At 39.1% G+C, this 24,572-nt stretch overlaps 1 protein-coding gene across 1 annotated transcript; it reads left to right on the top strand.

Moving 5' to 3' along the window:
• The first annotated feature begins 399 nt into the window (after window positions 1-399).
• On the top strand, window positions 400-24,380 carry LOC140938346 (low-density lipoprotein receptor-related protein 4-like). Its single transcript, XM_073387834.1, has 22 exons — window positions 400-531; window positions 4,516-4,915; window positions 5,813-6,237; window positions 7,329-7,454; window positions 7,574-7,973; window positions 9,120-9,523; window positions 9,862-9,984; window positions 10,582-10,987; window positions 13,035-13,438; window positions 13,688-13,810; window positions 14,996-15,404; window positions 15,564-15,967; window positions 17,114-17,236; window positions 17,556-17,964; window positions 18,129-18,532; window positions 19,290-19,412; window positions 19,734-20,142; window positions 20,302-20,705; window positions 21,346-21,468; window positions 21,810-22,218; window positions 23,216-23,619; window positions 24,229-24,380. The coding sequence occupies exons 1-22, from the start codon at window positions 465-467 to the stop codon at window positions 24,378-24,380; spliced, it is 6,651 nt and encodes a 2,216-aa protein (XP_073243935.1). The 5' UTR covers window positions 400-464.
• Window positions 24,381-24,572: the final 192 nt, after the last annotated feature.

Raw genomic sequence — 24,572 nt, 5'->3', positions numbered from 1 at the left:
GCTCTATATTTACCGTATCGCACTGAGGAAAAAGCACATAAATTACCCTCACGGACGATTATGTACATTTATTTTCACTTGCACCCTGATTGCTGGGTATCCCGTGCTCATCGAACACGACGCACTTTTTTCATTGAACAGGCATATTTTGCCTCGTAATAAAAACGAAACATCGTTAAAGCTGTAAAGAAGTGGTCGTCGATGAGGCTATTTGTATTGTTCATACAACATTCTCATACAAATAGCAAATAGTAGGTAACATTTTTGGAGCTAATTAGCCACAACATTAACTGATTAGAGCTGCTATGAAGTTATCACCGTTATTGCTTACCAATAAGCTAATAGAGTACAGCAATGGAATTTAACCATTCTTTCTTTCTCTCTATCTCTTTTCTCTTTAGATATCTGCTCTGCACCAGAACTAATTTGTACATTTCATCTGCCCTGGGGCAGTGACCAAGACTATGGACATGAAAAAACATAGTTTATGTGAGACCATTTTGTTATGTCTCTTGTTCGTGTGCGCGGAAGGTATGTTTAATAAAGGATCAAAAACCTCAACTTAAATAAGACTATTCATAATGATACGCAGTATTTTACCAATTTCATACCCTTAACTGACGGTCGTCATAAATATTCACAAGCTGGATGTAAAAGTACTCAAGTACTTGTTGAATAGCATACGAAACGTCAAGTTTATAAAAATGCGAAAGCTGAACATGTTTATCACCCCTGTTGGTGTTTTATTTTTGATGAAATTTCAAGATATGGCAAAATAAATAAATAATTTTAAAAAAGCACGACATGATAGAATAGAATGTGAAAAAACTCTTTTCGAAAACTCAAGTGTTTGCTTCAGCAATGTTTATTAGCAGCGTTATTAAAATTCTTAATCTTAAAAGAGACAAATTTGCCGTGAGCCTTAACTTTTTTCACTTTAGTGATCGCTGAACTTTATTCAGTAATCTTTGGCGAATACAATTCCATAAAGCCTCTCTTTTCTGTTTGATTGTCCCATTTGTCGGATCCGATCTTACTTCAATATGCTCTTAATTTCCATCGAATTGAAAGAAACTTTTTTAGCCATCACAACAATGGAAACCGCTCAGTGTGATTGCGCCGATTTATAATTTGGAACCTTATCAGCTTGCTTGCAGTTGTATTGATTTACCAAGAACTTATTCAACCTCGGTTTCTAGCCAGTCATCTCGGATCAGTAAGCTCAATGTTTAATATTGGATAGGTTCAACTTAATTGGCCTGTTATGATTCCAATTAAACGTGCAGAGACATGTTTTTAAGTGACTGAGCATAAATCTACGGACTCTTCACTACGTGTCCACTATGAGCAAGCCATGGCGCTTCTATCTAATGTGAATTAGCAGCGTAAATTCTTAATTCTTCTTTAAAGAGACAAATTTGTCATGAGCTTTAACATTTTCCACTTTAGAGATCGCTGAACTTTTTTCAGTAATCTTTGGCAAATACAATTCCATAAAGCCTCTCTTTTCTGCTTGACTGTCCCATTTGTCGGATCCGATCTTACTTCAATATGCTTTTAATTTCCATCGAATTGAAAGAAACTTTTTTAGCCATCACAGCAGTGGAAACCGCTCAGTGATTGCGCCGATTTATAATTTGGAACCTCATTAGCTTGCTTGCAGTATTGATTTATCAAGAACTTATTCAACCTCGGTTTCTAGCCGGTCTTCTCGGATCAGTAAGCTCAGTGTTTGATATTGGATAGGCTCAACTGAATTGGCCTGCTATGATTCCAATTAAACCTGCAGAGACATGTTTTTGAATGACTGAGCATAAATCTACTGACTATTCACTACATGTCCACTATGAGCAAGCCATGGCGCTTCTATCTAATGTGAATTAGCAGCGTTAATTCTTAATTCTTCTTTAAAGAGACAAATTTGTCAGGAGCTTTATCTTTTTTCACTTTAGAGATCGCTGAACTTTTTTCAGTAATCTTTGGCAAATACAGTTCCATAAAGCCTCTCTTTTCTGTTTGATTGTCCCATTTGTCGGATCCGATCCTTCTACAATATGCTTTTAATTTCCATCGAATTGAAAGTGACTTTTTTAGCTATCACAACAGTAGAAACCGCTCAGCGATCGCGCCGATTTATAATTTGGAACCTTATCAGCTTGCTTGGAGTATTGATTTATCAAGAACTTATTCAACCTCGGTTTCCAGCCGGTCATCTCGGATCAGTAAGCTCAGTGCTTTATATTGGATAGACTCAACTGAATTGGCCTGCTATGACTCCTTTTAGACGTGCAGAGACATGTTTTTAAATGACTGAGCATAAATCTATAGACTATTCACTACATGCATGTCCACTATGAGCAAGCCATGGCGCTTCTATCTAATGTGAATTAGCAGCGTAAATTCTTAATTCTTCTTTAAAGAGACAAATTTGTCATGAGCTTTAACATTTTCCACTTTAGAGATCGCTGAAATTTATTCAGTAATCTTTGGCAAATACAATTCCATAAAGCCTCTCTTTTCTGTTTGACTTTCCCATTTGTCGGATCCGATCTTACTTCAATATGCTCTTAATTTCCATCAAATTGAAAGAGACTTTTTTAGCCATCACAGCAGTGGAAACCGCTCAGTGATTGCGCCGATTTATAATTTGGAGCCTCATTAGCTTGCTTGCAATATTGATTTATCAAGAGCTTAAATTATAACAATCCATTGTTTTTGTCACATCTTCAAATTCTTATTTGAGCAAGTCATGGCGCTTCTATCCGTCAGCCATTTTACGACTGAGTTGCTTCGAAACAGAAGATTATTTTTCTTCAGGCTTTTGACCGTCTGGACTGCTACAATCATTCATTCAGTACCGCACTCTGTAAATCAGGCCTTCATGGGACCATGTTATCGTGTTTGTATTTTGTGTACAGTGTTTCTTTGTTCCTTTAAGTAGGTTACTAAACTGTGCATCAGAATTATTAGAGACCTTAAGATCGAGGTTTGGCCATCTTACCGCAAACGGCAAACCGTCTGCCCATATTTAGGAATTAAGATTCGCGGGTGGTACCTTCTCGGCTGTCATATTTGTTTTTATTCATTCGTTCACTTCTATTTTAGCCGAGAAATAGTCTTCAAATAGACGTTTCTATGAAAAATAGTTCAATAATTAATCAGCGAAACAGTTCCAAAAAGGAGTATTTTTTCTCAAACGTGGATTGTGATGTTTTAGAGAGCAAAAATCCTTGCGGTAAATCACTTAACTCTGGAGCGTGATCTAGCCGTACAAACGTAAACCTCAAACCGCAAACCTGACGGCAAGGTACTAGTCACGGGACTTCTTGACGTTTGCGGTTCGCGGGAAATGCTCAGAAACCTCGATCTTAAGGTCTCTATTGCCAACAAGCAGCCTCGCGAAGACTCGAGGCTGCGAGGCGGCAGCCTAAAAGAGCCGTGCGCGATTGTTCCAAAGGCAGAAAAATTCTCGAATCGACGTAACATATAGTAATGTAAAGGCCGATTTAGACGGTACGATTTTTGTTTACGACTATCGTGCGCGACTAGCATGCGTCATGACTTCACGGTAGATCGTGTCGTGTAAATTAGACCCACAACAATCGTACGACACATCAGGGATGTCGTAAGTGAAAATTGTGCGCTAGAGATGGTCGAAAGTCTTGACGCATGCTAGTTGAGCACGAAGGTAACCAAAAGAACAAAGAATGCATGGTTTTGGAGGGAACGCGTGATACAGAACATAGGATCCGCGAGCCGTGTGCGTGCTTGTGAATCCCGTATCCATCCTGTCTTCAACCAATCGTCGGGTGGATTTATTTGCATCATACGCGTATGGCTGCCGCTAAGAAAAAAGATAACGCCGCGAACTTTTTTGTGTCTTTGAAGCAAAATAATTCGGAAATTTCAATTTCACTGGGCGAACTGAACTCGCAAATGCACGCTGTGCCAGAAAATTTCAGTTTGATAATCTGTCCGTTTGCAAATACTGTTTACCCAAAAAACTAAAACATGACAAAATGTATGTTTTGGTATTTAAAAGATGCTTTATCAAAACACAAGCTCGACCTTGTTCTCGATTTCGTCGACCAATCCACGCGTACGTAAATAATATTTACGATAGCTCTTGAACGGTCGGAAACAGAATGTTCTCGGTGGACATTAAAATGGTCCTGCTCATTTTAGTATCCGATAGTTGTTCCTTCATCATTGGTTAGGAGAATAGAAATGAACGTTTCCCGCGCATGCTAATTACAGTTAGGAGTAACTCGGAAAGAACCGCAAAGAATCAACACATTATTGCCCACAACGTTTCACACAAAGGCGGTTTCCTTGGTTTTAAATGCGTAAGATAAGAGATGTTAAGAATAGGGATAACCTCGATTGCCCTTTAGGAGCTGTAATGGCTGCCTGTAAGCGGAGAATATACAGGTTGATGTAAACAGGTCGCTTCTTACGCCGGCTAAAGTTAAGAAACTCTTTCTAATGACATTTTATATTTCCTTTTCTACTCAGGAGTACCAAATTGCTCGGATCCTTGCATCATTTACAGTGCGACGTCTGAAATTAACGCCCTCGAGCTGAGTACCTCCAGAATAGTTCATCTAGTGTCAAACCTCAGTCGAGCAGTCGCTCTCGATGTACACGTTAAAGAGAAAACCATCTACTGGAGCGATATTAACCGACAAATCATCACACGGATGGACCTTGAAACTGGAAAAACAGAAAATATCATCACAGACGACCTCGGTGTCGTTGATGGCCTTGCTGTGGAATGGGAAAGCAATTTGATCTACTGGGCAGACTACAGTAAACACAGAGTGGAAGTAGCCTCGTTGGATGGTTCTCGAAGGAAGTTGCTGTTTACAGAGGAAGTAGAGTATCCACGAGGAATAGCGTTGTATCCAAAGAAAGGGTAAGCAATTTAATTTTATCATGTGACACACAAATCTAGTTGCAACGTGGATCGATATTTAATACCTATTCACTGCTCACCTTGAGCCCATCGAAAGTAGACCACATTTCGCGACGTCAACGACAGTTACCCCGCAAAATGACGTCAGAGGAACGACTACAGAAATTCGATAATGATGACGTGTCCCTACCTAGATCTAAGTAGTTTTTCTGATTGGTTAAAACTAATGTTCCTAGCGGCACGACGAATCAGAAGCTTTACCCTGATCTGGGTAGTGACTATCATCAGTATGGAATTTCTCCGCCCGCTCCCCAAAGGTCATTTCGCAGGGAAACCGCATGGCGTTGCATAGTGTAGTGAATATTTTAACTCCATCGTTTATGAACAAGCCGAAACATCTACGATATTTTAGATAATTATAGGCGTTGCTTAGACATTACGTAACAGAGGAACAATTGGCGAGCAAACAAAGCCTGAGTATGGACGAAATGATGAGAATCGTGCACTTACAACCTTTTCAGCGATTGCACTTTGCGAGTAAGCAATATAAAATTTCACTAAGAAAGCAGCCTCTTGGGGCAACTTCCATATAAAATGGATGCCCGTCGTCTCGCTTGGGGGTAGACATGATCTCTCGAAAAGGAAAAAGTAATAGTTTTGTCTATATTACTGGGACTTATTCGTATCAAAAATGTATATTTAAAAGAGAGATCTAGAGGTCTAATAAAGCCTGAGGCGTTAACTCCCGTTTAGTTTCCTGTAGGCGTTTAATTCTAATCTTCGACTTTTTTTACCCTATACTATGAAAAGCATTCCCATGTCTCTCACACTGGAGTACAGTTGACATGAAATAGCTTTGAAGAAGGGGAATAAAACGGTCAAGTTACTCGCTTTCAGGTTGATGTTTTGGACAGACTGGGGATCGACACCCAAAATTGAGAGAGCGACTCTTGCCGGCACGAATCGAACACTCCTTATTGACTTAACCAGCTCCGTTCAAAACTGGCCAAATGCCATAATTTTGGATTATTTGGAAGACCGTATCTACTGGATTGACGCATGGATTGATGCCATTGATTCTGCTGATCTGGATGGCAACAACAGACGAGCGATATCAAGTCCGGTACATCCCTCTCGAAATATGCATCCCTTCGACTTCACTGTCTATGACGATGTCTTGTATTGGAGCGACTGGAATACTGACTCTATTGAGAGACTTAACTGGACAACTGCGGTTTATCTTGGAGGGTTTGGTATTTTAACATCTGATCGAGTTTTTGGATTGGCATTATTACACTCCTCGCGACAACCAGACTCGGCAGGTAACTACCAATAACTCTTTCCATTCTTAAGAACTTGCGTTACAACCCCGGGGTTACAACAGTACAACACAGGATCTCCAACGAAATGATCGCTTACAAGATGCCTAATGATTCAAAAATATACCAAATCTACGAAAAAAAGGCAAGGTCAATTATAAGCGTAGAAAAATATCTGTGCAAGAGCGCTAGGGTGAAACCGTGGGTAGCCTTTTTATTCTCGTTAAAACTCGTCAGTACTGCAAGGAAAATGGCACGAATCCCGTAAAACTACATGCGCTCAGCGATTGCCCCTTATCACGTGTCATGATAAAAATCAAGACTCATGTTTTAGCCAGTATGCCGTATATTTTGATGTGGATTTGTCCACGTTTGCCTCCAATTTTGGTTACTGCCATGGCCATCGATCGAAATGCGCGACATGACGGACGCTGTTTCAAAGATTTGTGAGAGAGATTGGATCGTATTCTCATATTTACCTAAAAAATTACATATTTGCCCAAACGTGACTAAGATGGGGTCTATAATTGGCCACAGAATAGACTATAATGGGGTAGGGGCTCTGAGAGGTCCGAGACACATATCCAGACAAAACAACCCAAATACCCACCCCCCCCCCCCCGGGATATCAGTTAATTGCTTCAAGAGTGGCTTTAATTTTTACTGATATCATTACCGAATTTACTCCTTGTATCTTTGTTTATGGTTTGTTTTAGACTCGTCGCTTCGTTAGCTATTGCGAACTTTTAATCACTCACTGCATCTGAATCATGGCGTCCACTGTTTATATGGCATTAGCTTTTCTACCTTTGATTTCAAATCGGGATATTGGCAAAAGTACGTCACAATCCCGTTTGTGTTTGTGAACAAAAGAAAAACACTAAAATTTTTTAAATAGCTTCGTTTTCGCTTGTTTGTTTGCTGTTTTTGCAATTTAATTTCAATTGACATCACGAACTTAACACCTTCATAAACACGAATCATTGGTCTTATAGACTTTGAATATTAGTGGTGTTATGAATATTGATCATGATCATGACGGCAAGGTTCAAATATGTATTTTAGCTGAAACTAGCTTTCCTATCATATGTCAGGTAACCAGTTATGCAAAGTGAACAACGGTGGCTGCAGTCACCTATGCCTTTTGACACCTGACGGATATCAGTGTGCTTGTCCTGATGGCTTGCCTCTGCAGCCAGATGGGAAAAAGTGTTTGACAGGTATGAAAAAGACCAATAACTGACCCAAATGGAATAATAAATCTTCTTTGTGTCTTTTTCTACAATTGTTTTGTTCTACCTTGTGACAAACAGTTTGTTGCTTGTTTTCTTTTTTTCAGAATTCTCAAGTTTTCTTCTTTTTGTTGAGGGACAGAACATCAGACAAATGCAACTACATTTTAATTCTAATACAACATATAGAATTCCACTGAAAACACCTCCTTTAACACCTGTAGCTCTAGACTATAATTTTCAGGACGAAAAAGTCTACTGGACTGATGTGTCACTCAACACAATCTCCAGATCGTTTTTGAACGGATCCTCTCAGGAAATTATTGTGTCCTCTCGCATAGAGAGCCCTTATGGACTTGCTGTTGACCCGTTTGGTCAGAATATATATTGGACAGACAAAGCAGAAGATACTATTGAGGTTGCAACGTTGAACGGCTTGTACAGACGCATACTCATTAATAAGGATTTGCAAAGTCCAACGGATATTGCCTTGGATGTCACTAGAGGGTATGATAGATATAGGCGTATGTTCGCGAAGTTTCTTCTCCTATTGTTTTCCTAGTACAATTTAACCTTTTAGTTGGGCTTAAACTCATGATTTAGCTGTAATCACCTATGGAGTAGCATGAATCTCCTGGGCTATATACTTAATCGTTAATTTCCTCGAGTACAACAGAGCCGGGTTGTTCAAAGCAAAGTTAAGATAACTCAGGGTTAGTCCGAAATTTGAATTCAATTATCATGTGAAAGCTTAAAACGCAATATCAGTTTAATTCTTTTTGTCTACAATTTGATGATTGGACGCTCTTAAAATAACAGACAAAAAACTATCCAACAATTAAAATGCTTTTGAACAAAGAGAGAAAAAAACACGGAGTAAAAATTTGACTTCGGGTTAGCGCTAATCGCCCTTCGAACAACTGGACCCAGGCCAATCAGGACTTTCTGTTTCAGTCAAAAAAGATAATAGGCCATTTGCACGATGGCGTCATTTTACTACTACGACCAGAATCCTTTTCGTTTTCTTTTCATATTTAAATTTGGTAATCCAGGGAGATTTAAATGAGAAAAGTCATAATTTGCACAAGAAAGGAAAACCCTGAAGGATTCTGGTCGTAGTAGTAAATGATGTCATCGTGCAAATGGCCCATTCAAAATACGATAAAATCTCCGCGGTCGTCCCTTTTCCTCCCATTGCCCCAATCCTTCCCCTCACCAAGTTTTTTTCCAAATTAGTTCTAGCAATCAGTGATGTTTCTCGACCCTTCAATACTTAGATTATTTAATCTATTTTAAACTATTTTTGGTTTAATCATGTCTTATATCTAGAAATACAATCACGATTGAAAAACCACGGCTTATTCGTTACAACATCTACCAAGAAAAGTGAAGAATCAATCAGCTCTTGGTATTAGTGTAAGATAGCCTTCACTAAATATACATAGCGCAAATTGTACTGCTACCGTGATCCTTGTTAAATAATGAAATTCTCTAACAAATTCCGTTCTTGCACATTAAACAAAATAACCACACAGCAGCTTCATCTTTCATTCGGGAGTTTACTACCATTTTTCCGCACTCTATACCTACCTTTGTTTCGTTCCATTTTCATTTTTACAAAATCCTTAGGGAGCTTCTCTTTTTGCTCGGCAGATTCGTGTACTGGACTGACTGGGGAATTGACGAAAAAATAGAGAAAGCAGATATGGACGGTCAAAACAGAGTCACTGTTATTGACTCAGGACTGTTCTATCCCAATGGGCTCGCTCTTGATTTTGACAAAAACTGGCTTTACTGGATAGATGGACTTTATGAGAGGCTCGAGGTGTACGAGTTTCCAACTAACACTCGAAGACAAGTTATCTCAAGTCATGTCTACCTGAGTTACCCGTTTGGACTGGCACTTAATCAGAATCATCTCTACTGGACAAGCCAGTATTATTATGGAATATACCGGGCAGATCGACAAAATGGGGGAAATGTCGTTAAAATACTGTCCACCGAATCTCAACCGCAGCTTATTCATGCCTACGATGTGAATAACACGTTTTTACCAGGTATTTAAACCAAAAATCGTAGTCACAGTTGCATTGAACGATCGGTATTAGTAGGTCAGTGGCTGCACTAGGAAATCTTGTCTTCCATATGATTTTAAACGTTCAATTTATCTCTGTAGCCACGAACGGCCTTGAGACGATTCAAACATGAGCTGGGTTGTAAATCTTGGCATATCATAAAAACTCTTAGTTGTAAAGACACAGGATGTTCTTAATTCGCATCCGAAGGATCGGTCACTTTTTATCTCTTGTCATCCCTGAGGATGGCGGGGCTGTAGCATATCTTCTATATCAAGTCACAAACTATGGGAAACAAAGAAGCTTTTTCTTCTTTTCAGCTACTGATGAATGTAGTAACAACAATGGAGGATGTAGCCAGCTTTGCTTGCTAACACCATTTGGGGCAAAGTGTTCATGTTCCGATGGGCTTAATCTGGCTGTCGACGGGAAGACTTGTGAAGGTACTTAATGCTGTACTGCAGAAATGACACGTTTATTGCCTACCATCATAAGACATTAAAAAAAGAGATCCACAAGAAATCTTACACAAAAAATGATGCATGCGAAAAGCACAACGGTGTCCATCTATTTTGTTCGTTGGCCAATTTTTCCCTTTGCTTTAGACTCACTATCACCAGATATAAAAATTAAACCAAAGGGGAAAATCAACCGAAACGTTTGAATTGGAGTGATTCACTAACAACAAGGAGAATCGTGAGTTCTGATTATCTACCCCAGCAGACAAGATTATCCGCTAGCTTCCGTAAATGTAAATGTAAAGATCCTTTATTGCTGAAGTTTGTTCGGTCGAGGTAGCTGGATATTGACCTCGTATTTTTTTGCGCTTTTACATGGACGTGGAATTCCTTTCGGTGCATAAAAACGCAGAAGAGTACTTGAACATGTATCCAGCCTTTGTATCCTCGCGTTTGGTAAATAGTGCTTATTTCCAGACATTACACGTTAAGTTTACTTACAAAGAGAATTATTATTATGAAAAGATATAGTTGCCAATAGTCATTTCCTTTTTTGATTAGAACCTTCCTTATTACTTTTAGCACCTCAGCAGTTTCTGTTGTTTGCCGATGCCACATATGGAAGAATAGTGAAAGTACTTCCTCATGATCCCCAACAGCGTGTACAACTGCCTTTATCTGCAAGCATAATTACCCGACCCGTTGCCCTTGGCTACGATCTGGTAGAGGACCGAGTGTACTGGACAGATGTTACAAGGGATACGATCTCTCGTTCATTTTTGAATGGTTCTATGCAGGAAGTCCTTTTTGACCAAAACGTGCAAACACCAGATGGACTGGCGGTAGACATCGTCGGAAGGAACTTGTACTGGACTGATACGGGCACCAATAAGCTGGAAGTTTCTAAACTGGACGGATCCTACCGTAAAGCCCTCATAACAACCGGGTTAGATGAACCTAGAGACATCATATTGGATGTTAGTAAAGGGTAAGAATTAAATAACGTCCGTATGCATGTATAATAGAGAGCTTTAGCATCGGCGACGGCGACGGAGACTGGAACAAGAACGTCAAAACAAGCAGGTGCAACACTTTTTTTGTACATTTCTTTGTCGTCCCTACACGACTACGACGATAAAATCCCTAATTTCACTTGTTATGGAGTAAACAAGATTTGACATTTTTTTCTCTCTTTCTAAACTTAAGTGCAGTCCCCAAGAAATCAACTCCAGGGAATTTGCCTAATTTTGATATTGTTAGCAAATTGGAATAAACTCGACAAAGTTTTAAAAAAAAAAAACGCGCCATCGTCGATGCTAAAGCTCTCTAATGCGACACAAAGAAAATGACAGTTTTAACGCCTGCTTCCTTGCATAGATGCGACTTAGCTGTGAGCTTTGCCCGCAGGCATGACGGGAGAATTCGTCTTCAAATCCGTCAATCCTGCCTTAAGGATAACCCTCGCACTTTTACTCCTTCCATGCTCAATTGCCTGATAAGGTGTAGTTAATAAAAATATAGTTATCCAGACACGGTACGTATTTCTTCGAAAAAGGAATGTATCTTGGTACCCTAAATTCACCTTCCATTACAGCTTTTTCCTCCGTAAAAGGAGTTTTTAAGAATTAAAATTCATTTCCCTTGGTTATACTTCTAACCATTACTAACTAACTGGCTAACTGACAAAAAAAGTTTGTGACGATGACTAATGTCCAATAAGATACGAAAACAGAGTTATTACAACAGTTCATACAAAACACTAAGTAAACAATAACAATAAAATATATTACATGTACATCCAACTCTAACTTAAACTAAGTGATTAAGACAAGTTACAATTTATGCAAGCAACGGAAAAATAATAATCTATTAAAAAAAAATTATTAGGATTTATAAACCATTTACAGTAAGTCTTTTCAATGTAAAAAAAGCATCCTTTTCAAGTAAAAGCTAGTAAGTCATTCAGTTTCATATGTCGCCACAACCTTTTTTAAAAAATCCATGTATACTCAGAAGTGTATTGTTTGCCCATATAAACTTTACCAGTAACTAGCATATAAAAGTAAATGATCATACGAAGCGCCACCTGTGGTCTCTACTCCTACTATAAAGTCATGCAATGATAGTTGTATTTTTCCTTCGAAAGTTGGTGCCAAAAATATTTAAACTTAGACCAAAAACTCTTTGAAAAAAACATGATACAGCGACTATGATTGACTATTCCCTGGTATTCCCGCCCGCCGAATACCAGGGAAAAGAGGCCTTCGCTAGCTGAGAAGAGTTCACTTGCACCCGAGAAGAAACAGAGTTTGCTTGTAACTATTTAGCTTCAAAAAACATCAGGCTTGCCATCAGTCGAATCCTGACCTCAGCGATACCTCGCAGAGCTCTGACCAGTTGAGCTTCAACCAGTTGCAAAAATGCTGTGACCCTCCCACGAAAAAACAACCTTTCTTGCATCAAATCGCTCTAGTTCACAGGTCTGTGGGATGTAATGCTCACCTCCCTCCTCCCTCCAATTCAAAGTTGTTCCTCCAAGTTTTGAGCATGGTCTTGTATTGTTAGCAACTTTGATAAGGCGAGGAGGGGGGGATCACAAGCACAAGATCATGGACAGGCCTTTTATGCCAAAATACGGTACAGTGTCTCAAGTACTTTTGCAAATGCTTATAGCAAGCCAACTAGGAGCTGGTCTTTAAATCTAGCTCATAATATGCCCCTGAAAAATGAAAATAAAATGATGAATATATTAATTTCATATATTGGACTAGCCAAAGAAGACCATCTCAGTTAAATACATACGCAACCGACTGCGATGATCTTCTTTGCATTTATTTATCAGTTTTATTTCGCGTTTTCATTATATAAAATTAATATGTTCATCATTTCCATGAATAATCGTATACTTGTCAAGGCGGAATACGTATTAAGAGCTTTTCAGTATAAACTTCTTAACCCTTATACCTGCGTCTGTAACTGCGTTGGTATTTTTTGCATTTATCTATACGAAAATTTTTTTGTTGGTATTTTCATAGAATCATGTACTGGACAGACTGGGGTTCCAATCCGAAAATAGAGAAAGCTAATATGGCCGGTAAAGAGCGCAGTGTATTGGTAAATTCCGTATTGCGTTGGCCCAACGGCCTGACACTTGATAAAGACACCAATAGATTGTACTGGGTGGACGGAAGTTATCACAAACTTGAATACTTGGATCTCGACAATAACAACAGGGTAACCTTGCTGATTTCATCAAGTGTGTTGCCACACCCCTTTGGTCTTACTCTGCTGGGAGATCATGTTTATTGGACCGATTGGAGCACAAACGCTGTTTATCGAGCGAATAAAGAAAGCGTTGGTCTTATCTCAGCTTTTATCACTGGCATAGGACAGCCCATGGACATACATGGATATAACGTTAGTGCACCAATACTACCAGGTAATGAGGAGAACTTTGTTATGAGAAAACCTCGTAGTGTTTTTCTTTTCTTTTACTCTAGACACAATAAGCTATACATCTAAGATTAGGCAGATAAATCACATCTTGTAATAATAACTTTAGGCGCGTCAATGTATTTTTGAACCAAACACTCAAAATGTTAAGGCTAAAATCTCTTTATATTTAGATATTGTTAATATTACCATTGCAAATAACAACGCCATAATGATTGTGAGTGAAATTTTTTAGTTACTGAAGAGTGTAATAATAACAATGGTGGATGTGATCAACTTTGTCTGCTTACACCATCTGGAGGAGAGTGCGCATGCTCAGGCGGATCAGCTCTCAATGACGATGGGAAATCCTGTCAAGGTAGATATAGAGGATATTGCATGGCCGCGTGGGGATACGAATTTTATCTTCGAGTGCTGAAAGTATCTCTCACGAGTGCGCGAAGCGAACCAGTGAGAGATACTTTCAGCAAGAGAACCTGATAGATAGATACTGATGTAAATATAAAACACAACTTTTTAAAATTCATTTTCGAAACAGCCAAATAGTGCAATTAAAGTGGTGACCTATCGCAAAATAAATGTCACAAAAATCTTATGAAACTGGGATATAAAGTTATAAAGGAGAAATAAAGACAATTCTTATATTTTCTGTTCCAAAATCAAAAATCAAAATCAAATCATGTTAGTAACCATGGCGACACTAATATCCTCACACGTGAAAGATAAAAATAGTATCTTCGAAGATGTGATTTTTTAGTAAAAGGAAAAATCCTGGTATTTCATCAGTTTCTATATAATAAAGATATATTCCTAATTATAGCTAGCCTGAGAAAGCAGCTCACATTTCGCGATACCACCTCGGATTTCACTCTGATGACGTGTCACTAACCAGATCCAGGTGGTGCCTCTGATTGGTTGAAACAAATTTCCCACGCGGCACGATCAATCAGGTGCACTAGCCTGATGTGGGTAGTAAGGCGTCATATCAGTATGGAATCTCTGTACTCATTTCTCAGACGTGAGTTGGCGGGGAAACCATTGGTGACGTCTCGAAATAAAGGGCGTTTTCTCACACTAGGCTACTAATTAGTTGACCTGTAAAAGAGAGAAACTTCTGCTTGGAGGACTCTCCAAATTAACAAAATGATAAACTGAAAAAGAATATTATTCACCTCAGTCAGAGTCGTCAAACAAATGTAAGGGAGCAAGTATATTAAAAATATGCGAAAAGGATCACACAATAGTAGTAATGTAGCAATAGTACCCAAAACCCTTTAGTTAGGTTAAAAATTGTAAACAGTGGAAGAAATCATGGAGAGATCGCAAGGCGCTCTGCTTAAGAAAAAATTACATTCGATACATGGAGCAATGCCTTATTTAAAATATTAATTTAATTATAAAAATCAAACTGTCATTTACACAGCTAAATACAAGAATCAAATTCCTATTAAAAATCAAATTTTAAAAAAAAAGTATATATATATGTGCAACTCCTTCAAAATTTACTAATCTTCTAATTTTGTTCAATTTCATTTCATTGAAGATCCTTCCGAGCATGAGTTTCTGCTGTTTGCCGATGCTTCATACGGAAAGATTATGAAAGTTTCTCCTCATGCTCCTGGATCACTCATCTCTTTACCCTTGTCAAGCATTATCAGTAGACCGGTTGCCATAGGCTACGACGTTCTAGAAGACAGAGTGTACTGGACAGATGTGACAAGGAACACCATTTCTCGTTCATTCTTGAATGGTTCGATGTTTGAGGTCTTGTTTAGCCAAAACGTGCAGTCGCCAGATGGATTGGCTGTGGACATTGTCGGAAGGAATCTCTATTGGACTGATACGGGAACCGACAAACTGGAAGTCTCTAAACTGGACGGCTCCTATCGGAAAGCTCTCATAACAAGTGGCCTAGACGAACCAAGGGATATTATATTGGATGTTAGTAAAGGGTGAGTGGCCTTATCTTTCTGCAATTTTGAAGCGGTTACAAAGTGTATGGATTAAAAAAGAGATAACGATGTCAATGTTTTAAAAGACATAACAACAAACGGTTGTGAGATCTAAATGAAAGAGAAAAGTGATTTAGTCTTCCACATTATTGTCTATAGAATCATGTATTGGACAGACTGGGGTTATCACGCAAAGATTGAAAGGGCTGACATGTCAGGACAGCAGCGGGTTGTTCTCGTGAACACAAGTCTGTCGTGGCCGAACGGTCTGACGCTTGACCAAGAAAGAAACCGCTTATATTGGGTGGATGCCAGCTACGACAAGCTTGAATACTTGCACCTGAGTACCAACGTCAGGGTGACCTTAATAGATTCTTACGTCACTCTACCTCATCCTTTCGGGTTAACACTTCTTGGAGACTACTTATACTGGACTGACTGGGGTGACTACACTGTCAAAAGGGCCAACAAAGAAAGCGCTGATGATGTCACGGTTTTTATCACAGGTATTGGGCAGCCTATGGACATACATGGATATAACCTCAGTGAAAAGACAATACCAGGCAAGTACAAATACAAGGGGTTTTCTACGAGAAAATTTTTTGTTATTTTTAAATGTCCTTAAAGCATATAGCCTGCGAAAAGATCCGTTTCTTCTTGCTCTTGGCCGTGGAGGAATATCTGCGACTCAGAGACAGAAATTCCATACTGATGACGTAAAATCTGTCCGGAATCTGGTCAGAAGCGCTGATTGGTCGACGGAGTAGTTGCATTGTTTTAGCTATAGTTTACGAATGACAGACAAAAGGCCACAAAGGTCAAATATAAACGCGAAGAATCTCGAACAAAACAACCAATATTTGTGGAATATAGTCTTCTCTTGAAGAAGCATTTGAGTTTTGCTGCATGGAGCACGTTGGCAGATGAACACAACACTTTACCAAAATCGAACAGAAGACACGTAAAGTTGGTCAAATTTATATTTGGACCCTCATGACTACCGGATTTATTATGTAAACATTGATTTGCGTCATCAGTATGGAATTTCTGTCCTGAGTCGCAGACGTTCCTCCGCGCGAAATGTCCCCAGCAGCGAAGAGCGAGGAGAAACGGATGTTTTCGCAGGCTATAAAGCATATTTTCAGGCAAATTTTAAAATATGCAGCGCTAATGGCTCACACCTTCCATAAGCACTGTTTAGGTAGTATAAACTGATAGCTATCAAAAAATAAAAACTAAATTAAATGCAGATCAATGAAGTTTTAGAAGTGCGAAGCTTATCAAAGCCTTCAATTGCCAAGAATTCCTCAAAAGATTTGTACATTTTCTTCTCTCAGTTTGACATGGCCACATAACTAGCCTGCTACTTAGATGTTCTTAGGGTTTCGTCACTCGTTCCTTATTAAGCGTAACACCCTGACGAAAAAATAGCTATGTCGCGTTTTTAGAAAGCAACCCTGCAGTACGGTTTATTTTAAACACATCCCAAAGTTAAATCGGCACCACTGTTGATTGGAAGTGTGCTGTTTCATCGGCTGGCATACTCTAGTTATGAATGTTGTAAATACAAAGTCGAAAAATTAAGAGTTCGAAAACAGAGTCGTCTAACGTACGATATCGTACCTCCCAATTTCTGCTTTTTACATACGGTAGTCTTTTTATGGTGTCCTATAAGTTATGATTATATGCCTTGCTATATCCGATTACAGTCACTGACCAATGCAATAACAACAATGGCGGATGCAGTCAACTTTGCTTGCTTACACAATCTGGAAGCGTGTGTGCTTGTTCAGGAGGCTTCATTCTAGATGACGACGGAAGAAATTGCAAAGGTATGGCTTATAACCATCAAAGGGGGAAGGATTTTCTCACCTAACGCTTTTTCACGAAAAGAACATTTAAGTATCGTCTCCGCACCTTTTTTTAGGAAACAGAGCCAGTCATCATGACTGGGGAGTTTCGATCGCCCAAATCCGCATTCCTTGTTTTGAATGCGGGTGTTGACTATAACGTCACTCAAAGTGGACAAGAAAAAGAGACTTCGAAAATGATCGTCGACACGTATAAAGACCAGTGCTTGTTTTCCTTTTGCTATCATGCATTACATAAATAATTTTATAATTACCGGCACCTTAAATCTTTCTCTTGCAGCTCCTCCTGAGCACGAGTTTCTGCTGTTTGCCGATGCTTCATACGGAAAGATTATGAAAGTTTCTCCTCATGCTCCTGGATCACTCATCTCTTTACCCTTGTCAAGCATTATCAGTAGACCAGTTGCCATTGGCTACGACGTCCTAGAAGACAGAGTGTACTGGACAGATGTGACAAGGAACACCATTTCTCGTTCATTCTTGAATGGTTCTATGTTTGAGGTCTTGTTTTACCAAAACGTGCAGTCGCCAGATGGATTGGCTGTGGACATTGTCGGAAGGAACCTCTATTGGACTGATACGGGAACAAACAAACTGGAAGTCTCTAAACTGGACGGCTCCTATCGGAAAGCTCTCATAACAAGCGGCCTAGACGAACCAAGGGATATTATACTGGATGTTAGTAAAGGGTGGGTTGCTTTGAATTTCTGCAATTTTAAAGTCGCTACAAAGTGTGTGGATTGAAAAAAAGGTAACGACACACATCAATGTTTTCAAAGACGTAACAACAAGCGGTTGTGAGATCTAAATGAAAAAGAAAAGTGATTTAGTCTTTCTTATTTGTTGTCTATAGAATCATGTATTGGACAGACTGGGGTTATCACGCAAAGATTGAAAGGGCTGACATGTCAGGACAGCAGCGGGTTGTTCTCGTGAACACAAGTCTGTCGTGGCCGAACGGTCTGACGCTTGACCAAGAAAGAAACCGCTTATATTGGGTGGATGCCAGCTACGACAAGCTTGAATACTTGCACCTGAGTACCAACATCAGGGTGACCTTAATAGATTCTTACGTCACTCTACCCCATCCTTTCGGGTTAACACTTCTTGGAGACTACTTATACTGGACTGACTGGAGTGACTACACTGTTAAAAGAGCCCACAAAGAAAGCGCTGCTGATGTCACGATTTTTATCACAGGTATTGGACAACCTATGGACATACATGGATATAACCTCAGTGAAAAGATAATACCAGGCAAGTACAAATACAAGGAGTTTTCTACGAGAAAAATTTCTTGTATTTTTAAATGTCCTTAAAGCATATAGCCTGCGAAATCATCCGTTTTTTGTAATTTTTCTTCTCTCAGTGTGACATGGCCGCATAACTAGCCTTCTACTTAGAAGTTCTTAGGGGTTCGTTACACGTTCCTTATTAAGCGTAACACCCTGACGAAAAAATAGCCATGTCGTGTTGTTAGAAAGCAACGCTGCGGTGTGGTTTATTTTAAACACATTCCAAAGTTAAATCGGCACCACTGTTGATTAGAAGTGTGCTGTTTCATCGGCTGGCATACTCTAGTTGTGAATGTTGTAAATACACAGTCGGCAAATTAAGAGTTCGAAAACAGACTCATCTAATGAACGATATCGTACCACCCAATTTCTGCTTTTTACATGCGGTAGTCTTTTTACTGTCCCCTCTAAGCGATGATTCAATTCTAATTGCTTTTGATTATGTGCCTTGCTATATACAATTACAGTAAAAGACCAGCACAATAACAATAATGGCGGATACAGTCGTCTATGCTTTCTTACTTTGCTTAATTATAACTGTGCTGTTTCCGGGCACATTCTAGTTTTGAATGCTTAAATAAAAAGTCGACCATACAGCTCGAAAACGAACACGTGTTATGTGCGATGTGTTACCCCCTAATTTCTGCTTTTCACGTGTGGTAGTCTTTTTACGGTCTCCTATAAGTAATGATTATATGCCTTGCTATATCCGATTACAGTCACTGACCAATGCAATAACAACAATGGCGGATGCAGTCAACTTTGTTTGCTTACACAATCTGGAAGCGTGTGTGCTTGTTCAGGAGGCCTCATTCTAGATGACGACGGGAGAAATTGCAAAGGTATGGCTTATTACCATCAAAGGGGGGAGGATTTTCTCACCTAACGCTTTTTCACGAAACGAACATTTAAGTATCGCCTCCGCACCTTCTTTTTTAAGAAACAGAGCCAGTCATCGTGACTGGGGAGTTTCGATCGCCCAAATCCGCATTCCTTGTTTTGAATGCGGGTGTTAACTATAACGTCACTCAAAGTGGACAAGAAAAAGAGACTTCGAAAATGATCGTCGACATGTATAAAGACCAGTGCGTGTTTTCCTTTTGCTATCATGCATTACATAAATAATTTTATAATTGCTGACACCTTAAATCTTTCCCTTGCAGCTCCTCCTGAGCACGAGTTTCTGCTGTTTGCCGATGCTTCATACGGAAAGATCATGAAAGTTTCTCCTCATGCTCCTGGATCACTCATCTCTTTACCCTTGTCAAGCATTATCAGTAGACCGGTTGCCATTGGCTACGACGTTCTAGAGGACAGAGTGTATTGGACAGATGTGACAAGGAACACCATTTCTCGTTCATTCTTGAATGGTTCTATGTTTGAGGTCTTGTTTAGCCAAAACGTGCAGTCGCCAGATGGACTGGCTGTGGACATTGTCGGAAGGAACCTCTATTGGACTGATACGGGAACCGACAAACTGGAAGTCTCTAAACTGGACGGCTCCTATCGGAAAGCTCTCATAACAAGTGGCCTAGACGAACCAAGGGATATTATATTGGATGTTAGTAAAGGGTGAGTGGCCTTAACTTTCCGCAATTTTGAAGCGGCTACAAAGTGTATGGATTAAAAAAGAGATAACGACGTCAATGTTTTCAAAGACATAACAGGAATCGGTTGTGAGATCTAAATGAAAAAGAAAAGTGATTTAGTCTTGCTTATTATTGTCTATAGAATCATGTATTGGACAGACTGGGGTTATCACGCAAAGATTGAAAGGGCTGACATGTCAGGACAGCAGCGTGTTGTTCTTGTGAACTCAAGTCTGTCGTGGCCTAATGGTCTGACGCTTGACCAGGAAAGAAACCGCTTATATTGGGTGGATGCCAGCTACGACAAGCTCGAATACTTGCATCTGAGTACCAACGTCAGGGTGACCTTAATAGATTCTTACGTCACCCTGCCTCATCCTTTTGGGTTAACACTTCTTGGAGACTACTTATACTGGACTGACTGGAGTGACTACACTGTCAAAAGAGCCAACAAAGAAAACGCTGCTGATGTCACGGTATTTGTCACAGGTATTGGGCAGCCTATGGACATACATGGTTACAACCTCAGCGAAAAAACAATACCAGGCAAGTACAAGGAGTTTTCTATGAGGAAAAAGCTATTGTTATTATCACATATCCCTAAAGCATATTTGTCAGAGAAATTAATATGTAGCAATTATGGCTCACACCTTCCATAAGGACTGTTTAGGTAGCATAAACTGATCGCCTTGAAAAAATGAAAATTAAATCAGATGCAAATCGACCATGATCTTTTAGAAGTGCGACCGACCCCTTTCAAGACCTTTAATTTCCAAATATCCTTTGACAGATTTTTCTTCCACTAGTTTGCCATGGATATAACTTGTCTCCTACTCAGACGTTCTTGGGGGTTTGGCTCGTGATCCTAAAAGCTTAATAAGCTGACGAAAAATAACCATGTCGACTTTTTAAAAGCAGCTTTACAATATAGACTATTTTAAACACATTTCAAAGTCGAATCGGCACCAATGCAAATTACAAGTGTGCTGTTACCTAGCATACTCTAGCAATAAATGCTGTAAATAAAAAATCGACCATACAGCTCAAAAACGAAGTCGTTTAACATGCTATATCTTTCCATGCACTTTACTGCTCTTTACATACAGTAGTCTTTTTACGGTCCCCTCTAAGTAATGATTCAATTCTAATTGCTTTTATTTTTGTGCCTTGCTCTATCGAATTCTAGTCACAGACCAGTGCAGTAATAGCAATGGCGGATGCAGTCAACTTTGCTTACTTACACAATCTGGAAGAGTTTGTGCTTGTTCAGGAGGCTTTATTCTAGATGATGACGGAAGAAATTGTAAAGGTACAGTTTATTACCATCGAAAAGGCATGAATTTTCTCGTCTAAAACTTTTTCATAACAATGTTTTTTTTTTTGCAACTTCTCCGTGCCAATCTTTTAAAGAAGCAGGTCCAATCATTACTGACTTAGGAGGTAAAATCGCATTGAATTAAACGCTCAAACTCGCATTTATTCATTTGAATGCAGGATAATATAACGTCACTCAAACTAGATGATATAAAGTGACTTCTAAAAATATCGTCCACGCCTGAAACTACCAATGCATGTTTCAGTTCCTTCTGCTATCATACATTACCTGATTATCATAAAATTGCCTTGACCTTAATTCTATCTCTCTTGCAGCTCCTCCTGAACATGAGTTTCTGCTGTTTGCCGATGCTTCATACGGAAAGATTATGAAAGTTTCTCCTCATGCTCCTGGATCACTCATCTCTTTACCCTTGTCAAGCATTATCAGTCGACCGGTTGCTATTGGCTACGACGTTCTAGAGGACAGAGTGTATTGGACAGATGTGACAAGGAACACCATTTCTCGTTCATTCTTGAATGGTTCTATGTTTGAGGTCTTGTTTTACCAAAACGTGCAGTCGCCAGATGGATTGGCTGTGGACATTGTCGGAAGGAACCTTTACTGGACTGATACGGGAACCGACAAATTGGAAGTCTCCAAACTGGACGGTTCCTATCGGAAAGCACTCATAACAAGTGGCCTAGACGAACCGAGAGATATCATATTGGATATTAGTAAAGGGTCAGTACTTTAAATCGATATTGAATGCAATAAAATCCGTCGTTACATTTGGAGACATTTTACTGATAACAGCACAGGTTAGGAAAGACAAGCACCCTCTGTTTTTTCTTTCTGGAACATTCGATGCCAACAATGGCAGCGGAAGTGTTTAATTACCGTCATAGACGCCATTAACGTCCTTGACAAACACCCTTTTAAGAGTACATTAGCTTAATAACAGGCTTCAAATCTGTTTAAATATAAGGACAGAATGATCTTAAAACTGTTTGGTTCGCTCTTTGCATTTATCCTTCGTTGGTCGAATTTGTTGAGCATAGGCGCTGCAGAGTAAGGGAAAAAGAGAGCGTCAGTTTTAGCAAGGTGACCTTCCTTTGCTTCTTTTGGTTGCAAAATTGTCATTACTTTTTTCTCTTTAAAGGCAAAAACGTTTCAGAGCAGAAGTAAAATTATCTGAGTTGTCTTTAGGTTGAATCGAATGCTAAAGAAAAATATGTGCGCAATGTAGTCAAATGGATAACCTCGCGACACAACTGCATTAAGAAAACGAAAGATAAAAGATATGTTTTGGTTCAGTTTTATCCTTGGTTTAAATTTTATTTTCTTCTGTGTTTTGGACATGGTAATGCTTGATAACGAGTTTGATACAAAGAAAAATAAAATTTAATCTAAGGATAAAATTAAACCAAAACAGATACCAACGTCAGTGAATACCAAAGAAGGGTTAATTGAAATATCTAATCTAATCTAAAAAAACCTTACATATTTATTTGTTTATTATTATTATTATTACTATTACTATTATTATTATAAGTGTTCAGTGAATAAGACCGTATTTCTTCTCTAAGGGCCGAGTCCAAACTTTGAACTTGGGTTTCTTTGTCATTATTGTCACTTGATGGACAGGAACTCTCGTAGAATATTATTATTATTATTATTATTATTATTATTAGAAAAAATGAGAAAACCCTTACCCTCTTACTTGTTTTATATCTGACAGAATAATGTATTGGACAGATTGGGGTTATCACGCAAAGATTGAAAGGGCCGACATGTCAGGACAGCAGCGGGTTGTTCTCGTAAACGCAAGTCTGTCGTGGCCAAATGGTCTGACGCTTGACCAGGAAAGAAACCGCTTGTATTGGGTGGATGCCAGATACGACAAGCTCGAATACTTGCACCTTAGTACCAACACCAGGGTGACCTTAATAGATTCTTCAGCCACTCTGCCTCATCCTTTCGGGTTAACAGTTCTTGGAGATTACTTGTATTGGACTGACTGGAGTGACTACACTGTTAAAAGAGCCAACAAAGAAAGTGCTGCTGATGTCACGGTATTTGTCACAGGTATTGGGCAGCCTATGGACATACATGGATATAACCTCAGTGACAAAATTATACCAGGTGAGTAGGAGGGTTTTATGGGACAAAGAAATTTTGTTGAACATGTTTCTTCGAAGCGCATTTGTCAGAAAAAATAATATAGCATCGATCGTAACTCTCATGCCGGCAAATCTTGATAAACATGCACGAGCACTCTTTGTGCAGCGTAAACTGACAGCTGTGAAAAACAATTGATTAGAAGGGGATTGATGATCCTTTGGAAACGCAACCAGTATTAAAGACCATATTTTCAAACGTATAACACTCGTGAAAGAACTGACTTATGTTACTTTCTTACTAGTTGGACATAGATTAACCTGACAAAAAAAAAGTATAACAAATTGCCCTTTTTAAGCGACCTTCTATGTTTTGAACACCATGAAAATTCCTCGGCTCCATAGCAGTTTTTAAGCGTGTTTTTTCCTTCCTGGAATACTCTAGCTATGCCGGAATACTGGATATAAAAATTAAAAGTCAACCGCACAGCCCGAAAACAAAGGCATCTACTTCTCTATGTTTTACCTACCAATTTCTAGCTTTTATCATGCAGTTCTCATTTCACGGTATTCTCTAGGTAAGGATTCCATTGTAATTGCTTTTAATTATGTGCCTTGCTATATCCAATTACAGTAACAGATCAATGCAAGAACAATAATGGCGGATGCAGTCAACTTTGCTTGCTTACACAATCGGGAAGAGTTTGCGCTTGTTCTGGAGGCCTCATTCTAGATCATGACGGAAGAAATTGTAGAGGTATGGTTCCAGGAAGGGTGACTTACTAGATTAGCTGTGAGCAATATCTGCAACTAAATCCTTTTTTGAGTAGCGTTTCCTTACCTTTTTACTAAAAATTACAACCAGTTCGTTGATGACTCGAAAGTTCACAAAACATTGAATCAAAGGCCAGAAACCAAGACCACGATCTCTTTGTCATTCTCGTTATATTACCACTCAAAATAAATCCAGATAAAATG

This window comes from Porites lutea, chromosome 5, assembly GCF_958299795.1.
Source record: "Porites lutea chromosome 5, jaPorLute2.1, whole genome shotgun sequence".
Classification (NCBI taxonomy): Eukaryota; Metazoa; Cnidaria; class Anthozoa; order Scleractinia; family Poritidae; genus Porites; species Porites lutea.
Note: the sequence above shows the minus strand (reverse complement) of the source record. Positions and strands in the feature narration are given on the sequence as shown.